General features: G+C 44.1%; 1 protein-coding gene across 1 annotated transcript in view; it reads left to right on the top strand.

Moving 5' to 3' along the window:
- The window catches only part of LOC143961585 (proteinase-activated receptor 1-like), a 65,927-nt gene extending 57,594 nt beyond the window's left edge, over positions 1-8,333 (top strand). Inside the window, exon 3 of the mRNA XM_077470894.1 lies at positions 5,856-8,333. Coding sequence (XP_077327020.1) covers positions 5,856-6,826 — 971 coding nt within the window. The 3' untranslated portion in view covers positions 6,827-8,333. The remainder of the gene's footprint in view (positions 1-5,855) is intronic.
- Positions 8,334-13,627: the final 5,294 nt, after the last annotated feature.

Raw genomic sequence — 13,627 nt, 5'->3', positions numbered from 1 at the left:
AACATGAAAATAAATCCTGGTCAGCTTGACCTCTAATTACACACATAGATTCCCTGTCTAACAACTGAGTGCAGCCTTGTGCTGCACCAGTCCCTGTCTCTGTTGTAGAGGTTTGCCACACAGGCGTTAACTCACCGCACAGAACAGGTGTCACACTCCCCAGTCTATACAAACACAAAACTGGTTCCAGGATGGAGCATCTCCCTAAGCATGCTGGGGTTTTTTGTAGAGGCCTTAATGAGCCCACTTACTTCAGTTGGGCTCATTAACTCTTCCCCTATAGGACTCCCAGCACTCCCCTCTAGTTGTACAAGTCCACATAAAGCCTGAATCTAGGGCATACATATTTCCCATCCTGGATACAACCAGGTGATTTTACCTGCCTGCTGCCACTATATATATATATATATATATATATATATATATATATATAAAAAACAGTACACATATTGTGTAACAAAGATCTGAAAAAGGACACACAAGGGTCCCTAAAAAGCCTCTTTGGGGTACATTCTTTGCACTGAATGGGCAGAGCTTCCAAAGCACCTTACAAGTGATTTGAAAGCCCTGCAAAAAGGGACTATTTACCTTGTTTTTAAGGTAAAAAGTGCACCGCTAGCGGGCAAAAAGCCTAAAACATTGCTGAATCACCGCAAAAACGAGCAGCACTTTAGCACTAATGACTGGGCACTGCAGTCTGAAAGGAATCTATGCCATAGACATATGGCAAATTATTTTCCACCCCTGATGTTTCCTTTTTTCAACATAAAAACAACCAGAGTTACATGTAAATAAATAAAAAACTCCTTCAGACGACAAGCTTGGCTTGTGATGGGAGGAGGGGCACACTGCCTCTAGGACAGTTCAGACTGGGAGTCTCAGACTAGCTGGTCCACCCTCTGCAGCGAGCAGGAAGTGCTTGCTTAAATAAGAACTACAGGAGGGATGTGACAATACTAGTGGCTTTGGAAATATAAGCAGTGGCGGCCCGTGCATTGTGGGCACACGGGCTTTGCTCCCCCTGACACCTCCGCCACTCTCCCTATTCATGTGCCTGGCCCCTTTCAGGACGCATAAAATACTATGGCTGGGATAGGCGGGGGGTGGGTATTTTGAAGCACGTAATTAGAGGCAGAGGCTCTAATAGACTTCAAAATAGGGTGGGCTCGGGGCGCAAAGCATTGCATCCTGATCCCACCCTGTTGTGTGGCATAGCAAATTAATTTTTGCTATTTTCACACCAACCTTCCTCCCTGCCAATCAGCAGGCAGGTCAGTGAGACCTGTCTCCCGATTGGCCAAAGCATTAGGCATTGCTATTGGATGCCTAACGCTTTGGCGGAAGAGGACACATGGCGGAGGAACAGAGCCTCTGAGCCACTGAGGAAAAGAGCTGCTGAGCCGCCGAGCTGCTGAGTTGCTGAGCCGCTGAGGAGAGCCCCGTCACTCCAGGAGAGGATCGGTAAGTGCCAAACACGGGGGCGGGGGGGGGGTGGTTAGTAAAGTGATGGCTGTATTTACTTGGCACAAGTGGCTGCATTTACTGGGCACAAGTGACTGCATTTACTGGGCACAAGTGGCTGCATATGATGGGCACAAGTGGCTGCATTTACTGGGCACAAGTGGCTGCATATGATGGGCACAAGTGGCTGCATTTACTGGGCACAAATGGCTGCATTTGACGGGCACAAGGGGCTGCATATGATTGGCACAAGTGGCTGCATATGATGGGGCATTAGTGGCTGCATTTACTGGACACAAGTGTCTTCATATGATGGGCACAAGTGGCTGCATTTACTAGGCACAAGTGGCTGCATTTGATGGGCACAAGTGGCTACATATGACGGGTACAGTGGCTGCATATGACGGGTACAGTGGCTGAATTTGACGGGTACAGTGGCTGAATTTGACAGACACAATGGCTGCATTTGATGGGCATATTGAGGATGCAATTGATAGGGGGGTTCAGTATTTTTCAGTTTGTTTGTGCCCCCCAAAAATTTTGAGCACCAGCCGCCACTGAATATAAGGCATAGCAGCTACCAGTCTTGCAAACAGGGAGCCACAGGAAATAAGCCCCATTATTTAAAAAATGCACATGCTGTTTCTCTGAAACTACAGAGACAACCAGAAGATGTACTACATATTCTAGAAAGGTAGGATAGCAGCAATAAAACTATGCAAAGAAGTTTATGCCCGGGGTTCAGCTTTAAATGTCATTTTTTCTGGTGCCCTTTAAAATTACTGCCATCATCCCCATTCCCATGTCCCAACTCAAAGCGACTCAGAGGTCCTTCTTCAACTTTATCTGGCGCTATAAGGCCCACAGGATAGCTAGCTCCGTAGTGCTCACCCCCAGAGCTAGGGGGGGACTGGGGGCCCCAGACCTCCTTAAATATTATTATGCTACACACCTAAAACCGGTTATAGTATGGTCCCATAGAATGTCATCCAGTGTATGGTCTGACATTGAAATGAGCATTACCACCCCGGTCCACCCCTGCTCGCTGATTTGGGCGGAACTGGAAACCTCCATACATCAACTTAGGAACCTTTCTCTTAACCCCATGCTATTTACACTTTCTATTTGGAAGAAATGTGCCCAACGTTTCTCCCTGGCCTCTCCATGTTCGGCATTATTAAACGTACTGTTCAACCCTGACATCCCGGACAGCCTGTCTTACACACGCATGCTCCCTTGGACGCGTGCGGGCGTTTTCCAACTTCGTAATTTGGTACATCCACTTACTCATTCGCTCCTATCCTTCGCTGACATTCAACATAAATTCCAGGTCCCCAAGGGTTTGTTCTATTCCTATCTTCAAATCAGACATTACTTTAGCTCCAAAAACCCAACCCTAACCTTGAATAACCCTACCCCTTTTGAACTTCTCTGCTCCCAAGGTCCAAACCAAACGAGACTCATCTCTGAGATCTACAAGTATTTACAGGCCTCTCCCTCTTCCTCTGGCCCAGGTCACCTCTATATGCGTAAGTGGTCTCGGCTTCTTGGCCAGTCCATTACCACCCCCCAGTGGCTGAAGATTTGGGAGACTGCCTCTAAATCGTCTCGCTGTGTAGAACAGAAAGAGACAATATATAAAATCCTAATGTTTTGGTACAGAACCCCACAGCTCCTACATAAATACGATCCTCGGGCTTCCCCACTCTGCTGGAGATGTCAGAAGGCTATTGGATCCCTCTTTCACATTTTCTGGGAATGTTCGCTCATTAAACCTTTCTGGTCCTCTGTCCATGTATATTTGCAAGAACTGTCCGACACCATCCTTCCTCTAACCCCAATTCACTTTCTGTTAGGCTTACCCTTTCCTGATCTGCCTGCCAATGTTCAGAAACTCTTAGGTTATATTCTATTGGCAGCAAGACGGGCCATACCAATCAGATGGCTGTCGCAGTCCCCACCAACACTCCCACAGATATTGCAAACACTGGAACAGATCCGCAGGATGGAGCACCTTACCGCTGTTATTCATGATACTTTGCCTAGGTTTTCCCGAGTTTGGGACTTATGGGACCATTCCCACCTTAACCCGGGACTCCCTACAACCCCCCCCTGAAGTTTATTTGATGTCTTTCTTTAGCCCCCCCCCCCTCGCCAGTATATGTTCTTCCCCCGGGGATGCCTCGGTCTGGTGTAGGCTCCTCCCCGGACAGAGCATACTCCAGATCCAGTGGTTGGCTATGCCTTCTTGCAGACATGTAGCTATCTGGCCTACCCACCCATTGGACTCTCTCCTGCGCCCCCCCCTCCTGACTCTTCCCCCCCCGTTCCCCATGTTGCTAGATGCATTACTGCTTTGACTGAGCCTGTGACTTGATATTGCCTGACCAATATACCACTGTGTTTATTTTCCGTTTACTGTCTGCTTATTTTTCTTTTCTTGCTCTTTGGCCTATGGCCTGTAACATTGTTGACACTGACAATCATTTGTTGTTATACTTCCCTCTGTAATTCCTCTCTGAAAATTTTCAATAAAAATACAATTGATAAAAATTACTGCCATCGATCAGACTTTTTTCTATATACTATACGTATAGAATGCAGCGTTCAAGATTGTGCTATGCACAAAGTGCAGATATTAGCAGTGTGCTATGTAAATGATGCATGGTTCAGGAGTGTGCTAGGTACAAAGTGCAGAGTTCAGGAGTGTCCTAAATACAATGTGTTTACAATGGGTTTAAGAGTGCATTATGCAAAGAATGCAGATTTCAGGCATGTGTTACATATTGAATGCAATTTTCTTAAGTTTGCAACATATAGAGTGCAGTGTTTAGGAGAGCGCTATGTACAGAGTGCAGAGTTCAGGAGTACACTACCCAAAAAGTGCAGGGTTCTGGAGTTTCCTACACACAGATTTCAGGTTTTAGGAGTGCGCTATGGACAGAGTGTGCACAGTTAAGAAGTGTTAAGGAGTGTGCTACACAGAGTGAGCACAGTAAAGAGAGCACTATGTACAGAAGTAAGGAGTGTAGGACTTACAGAGTGCAGTGTGCAAAAGTGTTCCATGTACAGAATACAGAGTGTAGAGATTTGCCATGTACAGTGTGCAGTGTTCATAAGTGTGCTACGTACACAGTGCAGGGTTCAGAAGAGTGCTATGTATAGAGTGAAGCATTCAAAAGTGTTCTATGTATATAGTTCAGGGTTTAGGAGTGTGCTATGTATATAAATTAGGAGTGTGCTATGTATATAGTTCAGGGTTTAGGACTGCGTTGTGTACAGAGTGCAGAGGTCATGATTGTGCTGTGTATATCATGCAGTGTTGTGCAGTTTGCCACATACAGAGTGCAATGTTCTGGAGTTTGCCATGTACAGTGTGCAGTGTTCAGAAGTGTGCTACGTACTCAGTGCATGGTTCAGAAGAGTGCTATGTTTAGAGTGAATCATTCAGGAGTGTGCTATGTATATAGTTCAGGGTTTAGGAGTGCGTTATTTACAGAGTACAAAGTTCAGGAGAGTGTTATGTACAGAGTGCAGAGGTGATGATTGTGCTGTGTACAGTATGCAGTGTTTTGGAGTTTGCCAAGTACAGAGTGCAATGTTTTGGAGTTTGCCAAGTACAGAGTGCAATGTTCTGGAGTTTGCCATGTACAGAGTGCAATGTTCTGGAGTTTGCCACATAGAGAGTGCAGTGTTCTACAATTTGCCACATAGAGAGTGCAGGGTTATGGAGTTTGCCATGTACAGGAGTGAGCTACAATACATACCAAATGCAAAGTTAAAGAGTGTGCTACATATGGAGTGCAGAGTTCAGTATTTCCTTTAACCACTAGAGATCCACACTATAGCCGAATAACGGCTACAGCGCGGACCTGCATTGCCAGGACTACGTCTATTGACATTGTCCTGTGCATGAGAGGCCTGCGCACCCCCTGAAGGGCGCGCACGGTGCGCTCTGTGATCAGCGAGTCTATGAGACTCGCTGGATCACAGATCGGAGTAAGGGGTCGATCCAAACCCTTTACCACGTGATCTGCTGTCATAGGAAAGTGCAGGACAGGGAGGGTCCTGTGTGTGGCACTGGGAGAGTGCTGTCCCTTGTACCCATAGATGCCAGTCTTCTGAGCAACCAGCAAAGGGCCAGCCCTGGAGGTGGCAGAACTTTGTTCTCCATATTCTGACAGAAAAAAAGCCCTGAATATATAACTATATAGAGGAAGGAGGGCTCTGGTTCACAGTGATTGTTTTATGATTGTTTTTTTTTTTTTCTTAATTTTACTTTATATGAGCGATTCATTTTCTATTTTTTCAACCACAGTTCTGCTTTAAAGAAAAGTTAAATGTATCCAGTTTATTTATTGTATTAACGCTAATACTGGGTGTTTACTTTCCAGATTTTCATTATAAATTCATGTGTATTTTAAGAAGTCGGAGTGTTACCATTCTTGTCCCATCGGTCCATACTGTTGTGTTCCTCGTGGCTCTTCCTCTCAATATCATGGCGATCGTCATATTCCTGGTGAAGATGAAGGTCAGGAAGCCGGCAGTGGTCTACATGCTGAACCTCGCCATAGCAGATGTCCTCCTTGTTTGTGTCCTTCCTTTTTATATTGTCTACAGATTCTTGGGATCTAACTGGATCTTCGGAGAAGGAATGTGTCGCTTTGTCACGGCCGCATATTACTGTAACATGTTTTGCTCCGTCCTGCTCATGACAAGTATCAGCGTGGACCATTTCCTGGCCGTAGTCTACCCGGTGCGGTCTCTCCCCTGGCGCACAGTGACCCGAGCCTGGCTGGCGTGTGGTGCCATCTGGGTCATCTCATTGGCCAGCACTGTGCCTCTTCTCATAAGAGAACAAACCTGGTATATTGGCAGAGACAGAACATTGTGTCATGAAAGTCTGCATTATTTCTATTTTAATTATTTTTACTTCCCCACTGTGTTCTCACTTTTTAATTTCTTACCGTTCTTCATTATAACTTTCTGTTACATCGGAATCATCCGCAATCTCAGCAGATCAGCATTTGATCGCACACATAAGAGACCACGAGCTATCCGTCTATCTGTGATTGTACTGAGTGTCTTTGTCCTTTGCTTTGGCCCCACCAATGTCATCTATTTCATTTCCTACAGGCAGATGTATGATAATTATGATCGCTCTCTGTATGTTGCCTACATCATCTCTTCCAGTATCAGCAGTATAAACTGTTGTCTGGATCCTCTTATCTATTATTTTGCATCCTCCGAGTGTCAGAGATACGTCTCCAGCTTGCTGCGCTGGAAGAGAAATGATCGCCCTCCAGTACATATAGAGCAGGTACCCCTGAGGACTCATTCTGCTCAGCTCACTAAGAGTGAATGATCTATTTTAACCCCTTTCTGCCCAGCCCTGGCATCTCTTTAACTGGGTCTATACACCCAGGAAGAACTGCCCAATTACATGACCACTGTGATTGGCTGTGACAGTGGTCACATGATCAGAAAGCTCCTCCCTCCAGCTCCCGATCATTGCTAGAGACTTTGAGCTGTCTATGACAGCCCCATCACTGTGGGAAGAGGGCACAGTGAGTTTAAAGGGCACTGAAAAGGCAGTACAGCCAGCCTTCCTGTACTGGGCCCAGGCCCCATCAGTTCAAAAGGGGGAATCGGGCACCTGCTGAGCAGGGAGGGCCGGCTGTACTGTCTTATTGCAGACACTGATCCTATTCTGCCTCCCCCTGCAACACTGGCAGCTTCTCCCCCACTCCCACACATGTGCCCCCTCCATCTGTTTGGGACCCCGTGTGCTCCTTTCCCCACGCAGTGGTACCGACTCCCCTCCTTTCCCAGCTGCTGTGGGCACACAGGGGGATTTTTCAGGATGGAGAGTAGGGGAAGGGGCTTGTAAATATTTTATTTACTGGCCCCTTCCTTTCCTGAATGAACACAGTGAGTGATCAGTACCAATCACTTATGTTTCCATTCGTCACTAAAGCATAGTAAGCATATTAAACTATGCTTACTATGCTTCAGTTTGTGAATGAGCAGGAAGCCTCACAGCGCTTCCTATTCATTCACCTGTACAGTCACTTCCACTTCACAATTATGTGCCACGTTGTGTTGGTATATCACATAAAATCCCAATAAAATACATTTACGTTTTGGGTTGTAACCTGGCGAAATGTGTAAGATTTCAAGGGGTATAAATACTTTTTCAGGGTACTGTATTGTTATTTACATTTTTGTATGGTCTTTGTATTTTCTCACAGTTTTTTTTTTTTTGAGGGTGTGGGTGACTTTCCAGCGGGAATTGTGTGATGAAAAGCTGTTGGCGGAAAATCCGACCGTTTGTACGATCCATCGGACGATTGTTGTCGGATTTTCTGCGGATAAATGTTGGATGGCAGGCTTTAAAATTTTCCGCGGACAAATGTCTGTTATCGGATTTTCTGAGCATGTGTACACAAGTCCGTCGAACCAAAGTCCAAGGTACAAACACGCATGCTCGGAAGCAAGGATGAGCCAGAAGTGGCCGGTCTTGTAAACTAGCGTTCATAATGGAGAATTAACATTTGTGACGTGGCAAATTATGAAATGTCGAAATGCAGCGCACAATTCTCTTATAATGGGATAATAATGAATCTGCTTTGCTGGTGATACTGATGGAATTATTGCAAATGTATTTTAACCACTTCAGCCCTGGAAGATTTGGCTGCTGAATGACCAGGGCATTTTTTGTGATATGGCACTGTGCCGTTTCTAACTGACAATTGCGCGGTTGTGCGGCGCTGTACCCAAACAAAATTGACATCCTTTTTTTCCCACAAATAGAGATTTCTTTTAGTGGTATTTGATCACCTCTGCAGTTTTTATTTTATGCGCTATAAACAAAAAAAGAGCAACAATTTTGAAAAAAACACAATATTTTGTACTTTTTTTGCTATAATAAATATCCCTTTTTTTAAAAAAAAAAGATAGTTTTTTCTCAGTTTAGGCCGATATGTATTCTTCTACATATTTTTGGTAAAAAAAATTGCAAGCGTTTATTGATTGGTTTGCACAAAAGTTATAGTGTCTACAAAATAGGGCAGAGATTTATAGCCTTTTATTATTATTTTTTTTTTTTTACTAGTAATGGCGGTGATCTGCGATCTTTATTGGGACTGCGACATTATGGCGGACACATCGGACACTTTTGACATCATTTTGGGACCATTGGCATTTATACAGCGATCAGTGCTATAAAAATGCACTGATTACTGAAAATGCCACTGGCAGGGAAAAGGTTAACTGTGTTCCCTGGGAGGGGATTCTAACTGAAGGGGGAGGGGACTGACTAGAAGAAGTGACAGAACCTGATTCCTAGCTAATAGGAACACACGATCTGTCACTCCTCTCAGAACACAACACGGATTTGTGTGTTTACACATACACTTCTGTGTTCTGTCCCTTGTGCCAGCGATCGCATGTGGCCAGTGGTCATTGTGACTGTTGGCCACAAGCATCTAACCCCCCGCAGTGCGACTGCTATCCCGAACCCGCGAGCCGACGTATAGCTACGATTGGTCACGATTAATAAAGCAACCAATTTTTGGACATCCTCCTCCTCTTGTTCCTGGACTGGACTTGGGTCAAAGCAATAACTCCAGGGCCAATAAGAAATAACATGTTATCTCCTCCGATTCCGCAACATGTCTGGTTGACGAACGGCCGCTCAGAAATGAAATGAAAAGTGTGAAATGAAAAGAGCGAAATGAAAAGCGCAAATCAACACTCACCGAACTTCTACTAACACGAAATTAGCAAAAGGAGACCAAAGGGTGGCGCTAAAGAGCTTAAAAATCACATAGTACGTCACTACATTCGTGTTTGTTGGCCAACAATTCCTTACCATTTTGTATGCAAGACAAAATCCAGGCACCTGCCTTCAGACAAAAGTCTGAGGTTTTGTCTGCAGAAAATCCGATTGTGTGTACGAGGCTTAACTCCCAGCTCTCACCATCTTGAACCTTGTGTTATATTAAGAAGTGATGACCTGGGTAGTAATCTTTGTGTATTGGCTTATAACAACCTAGGAGGAATTCAGATTCTTTCACATGCCCTTTCTTGGCTTGTTCTTATTATGTTCAGATCCACTTTAATGGACACCTGGATTGTGAGGTTTATTTTTTCACTCATTATTTAATATAAGTACAATTATTTAGCACAATGTACTGAAAGCGGTAGTATACCCATCCTGTGCTATTTCCACCATATCAAGATTTCATACCTAGTGAACTTGGAATGTAAACCGCTTCCTTCCTTATCCCTTTCTGTGTAATCTGTCCTTTTCTAATCAATGACGTAATCAGCGCATGCGTAGTTAGTCCCATTTTTCCGGCAGGCTCCTCTTGCCAGAAAATAGCATCTACATACCAGGGCTACGTCATCTCCTTTGCCGGACGTCAGCTCCGAGATCCTGCGAGATCGTTTACAAGCTGAGCCTTAACCCGGCAGCCATCGCTTGGCTTGATAAATACGGCGCAAGCGCAAGAATTGGGACATGGAAAGGGAGTAAGGGCGGAAGAATGAACAGTATTGAACACGGAAGTCAGAAGTCAGCATAGTGGTGGCCACAAAGGAAAAAGAGCTTATAGAATACAATATTTTTATTAGTAAGAAGACTTCATATATTTTTCCTATGTGGTGCTTTGATTTAAAGTAACTTAATGAACTTTGTTCCGTGTATTTTCAGATAGAAGTATGAGAGTTTACTATCACTTTAAAATCAATAAGCTTAGTACTGGATATATATTCCAGCTTGTAGGCAGCTTCATAGTCACTTGTCTTATAAAAGTAGATGTAAACCCAAACTGAATGACATTTAGTTCGCTAAATCTGTTTTTTTTTCTTTTCCAATAAAATGCTTTTTTAATGTTTTATCCTTTGTTGCATGTCAGTGCTGCTCATCTCCTGCAAACTTTTTAACCTCTTGTTGACTGCATTATATATATATATATATATATATATATATATATATATATATATACACACACACACACTATATTACCAAAAGTATTGGGACACCTGCTTCTGCATGCACATGAACTTTAATGGCATCCCAGTCTTAGTCCATAGTGTTCAATATAGAGTTAGCTCACCCTTTGCACATATAACAGCTTCAGCTCTTCTGGGAAGGCTGTCCACAAGGTTTAGGAGTGTGTCTATGGGAATGTTTGACCATTCTTCAAGAAGGGCATTTGTAAGGTCAGGCACTGATTTTGGCCAATAAGGCCTGGCTTGCAGTCTCCTCTCTAATTCATCCCAAAGATGTTTGGGTTGAGTTCAACCCTGTGCAGGCCAGTCAAGTTCCTCCACCCCAAACTTGCTCATCCATGTCTTTTTGGACCTTGCTTTGTGCACTGGTGCACAGTCACGTTGGAACAGGAAGGGGCCATCCCCAAACTCTTCCCACAAAGTTTGGATCATGAAATTGTCCAAAATGTCTTGGTATGCTGACGCCTTAACTGGAACTAAGGGGCCAAGCCCAACCCCTGAAAAACAACCCCACACCATAATCCCCCTCCACCAAATTATTTTGACCAGTACACAAAGCAAGGTTGGAAGACCGACCCCAAAGGTTGCCCTGACCTTGCCAGCCACCCGACATCTCTGACATCCTGGGTTCAGACATAATTCAAAGTGATAATTACACAGACACCAGGCTGTAGAAAAGTAAACAAGTATTTTACTTAAGATTTTTTAAGGCAGATAAGAACAAGAATTGCTTACACAGATATCTTTCAGTGAGTCAAACAATAGTAACCAATAGGTCCTGAAAGAACCTATGACCCCCGGTATAAAAGGGAAGAGATTCGATTTTTTCTGTGTCAGCCTGCTGTTTTAAAATCTTGATGCCACAGGTCCAGAAAGTTTGTAGCACAATTGTAACACAATTTGTAAGAAATGCAATAATCAATATCTGAGTAGAGTTCCCCTTAATGTGCGCAGATGTTATGCATAGAGTCCTTTAAGTGGGGAGGGGAAGAGAAAGTGGTGACGTTCTTGTAGTGTCTATTCTTCAGCTAGCTCAACAAGGGCCCAGAGGAATTGCTGAACAATGACGACAAGAAATAAAGGATAGTGTGTTTCCTTTTTAAAGCCTTTATGTAGAGAGATGGGATAAAGATGTCTGCATGCGGTGTCTTTGGTGTACACAAAGTGGGCTTCTGCCTGCTCGCCAATCCTGATGATACCAAGGCTCAGGGGAAGAGGATGTCCTGGAGCAGGCTCTTGAAGAATCTGCAACCAGGGGATGGTGCCTGGCCCTGCACCACATGACACTGGGATTCAGCTGGGTGTGTAACAGTGACGATGATAGTGACCCTCGACTGTCACTTGCCCGCCAGGGGGCTGGTGATGGGATATCTGCCTTCAGGTGTAACGCTCACTTGCTGGAGTCTCCTCAACTGTCAAGGTCGTGTCACCCACGCATGTTCCCCAAAGTGGCGGGTCCCTGCTCACAGCTGAAGGCCATGCTCCCAAAAAGAAGAGCTCTTCCCAAGACCGGACTATTTATGTCCTCGCCCAGCATCCCTCTCTCTCCTAGCCAGCTGGAACTTGTAGTCTACAACAGCACTGGCTCCAATGTAAATCCTGGCTCTCCGGACCAAATATCCCACAATCCCCTGCTTTCTATAGTTGTCTCTCTCTCTGCATTCATGAAATGATGGCACAATGACCAGGCTGAACACTAGAGGTAAACAAGCTCACTGCAGTTGCTGTTACAGAATGTCCCACAATGACACAGGCAAGTTAGGCATCTGGCTACATACAGTAAATAGGGCACATGTGCTTCGTGGTGGTATGAGGTTTTGTGCTGAGACTACAATTACTATGCACTCCGAGCACACTGACTGAACAGCCCTCAGTCAAGGCTCCTCATCAGGAGTCAGTGGGATGGGCTCCCGATCATTTGACAGCGGTGGGAACCAATCACAGAAGTTACAGAATTCAGAAGCCTGTATTGGGGTGTCCCAATAGTTTTGGAAATATAGTGTAACATGCTATTGGAAAATAACTAAGATTAAATATAATTCATAGTCCATAAAAAATCCTCCCTCAGAGTCCCCACCCTTCATGGATGTCAATGGCTCTACGTTTTGGGGATTCTGGGAACTCTAGAGGATATCTGAGGAATAGGAAGGCTTTCCATCCCCCTGTTTGCTTTCTCTAAGTTTATTATAGGTACTTTTAAAATGGCTCAGCTCTCTTGTACATTATTTAGTTATATATTCATGTATTTGATATTATTCATTGTTACTCTGCTTATAATAAAGGCAATTGTAAAGTGTCAGATATGTGTCCTGCCTGTGTGAATTGTTTGACTTTAAATATAAAATAACATAATGACCAACAAACTAATTTTAGTCCACCTGGAAAACTTACACAGGGCTGTGTGTTAGGATAGTCATGGGGAAAAGTCAAACGCTAAAAGAATAAACACTTCTCCTCAATTCTCATTGCTGTCCCATTGGGGAGATTTCACCTCATTTCCTGTCCCAGTGACAGCAGGACCACCATTGGGATGAGTAATGAGTATATCTCTAGACAAATCTTTATTTTTTTTGCTTGCATATTGCACTTTGAAATATATACCAAAAAAAAAAAAACAGTGCTGCCCTACTAAGTGACTCAAAACATATAAAACACGAATACATTCCTAGTGTATATAAATAAGTCCACTGAATGTGAAAAAATGAATCAAAGTTTGTGCAAATAAATGGTGACTGATTGAAGAGGATCCAGCCGTAAATCAATTCATCCAAATGCAGACAATATTATGCGCTCTCCTCCACCAGTTTCACCAGCTGCTCACCTTATATAAGAGTAAAACCAGCAGTTTTCCCCTCTGGGGATAATGAAAACAACTGGCATGATATGGATGCAAAACCTCCTTTGGCCAAGGCTCCTTATTTGGATTCTGTGGAACCCCGATCATCTTGCCCATTAGATGTTATATGCAAAGAAAAATGCAACATCTAGTGCTCGCTGTTTTCGATAATTTAATAGTATAAAAAAGTGGTAAATAAACTCACAAGTAAAGCACAATCAGCTTGTGCTAGCTGCAAAGGCATTCAAACTTCCCAATCTCGAAATGGCCGCGGTGTAACGTCAGTACACAGGCTCCGCCCCCTAAATGCAT

This window comes from Lithobates pipiens, unplaced genomic scaffold, assembly GCF_037356315.1.
Source record: "Lithobates pipiens isolate NorthernLeopardFrog02 unplaced genomic scaffold, aLitPip1_a1.2 Scaffold_8, whole genome shotgun sequence".
NCBI classification, from domain to species: Eukaryota; Metazoa; Chordata; class Amphibia; order Anura; family Ranidae; genus Lithobates; species Lithobates pipiens.
The sequence above is the reverse complement of the archived record's forward strand: the minus strand, read 5'-3'. Positions and strand labels throughout refer to the sequence as shown.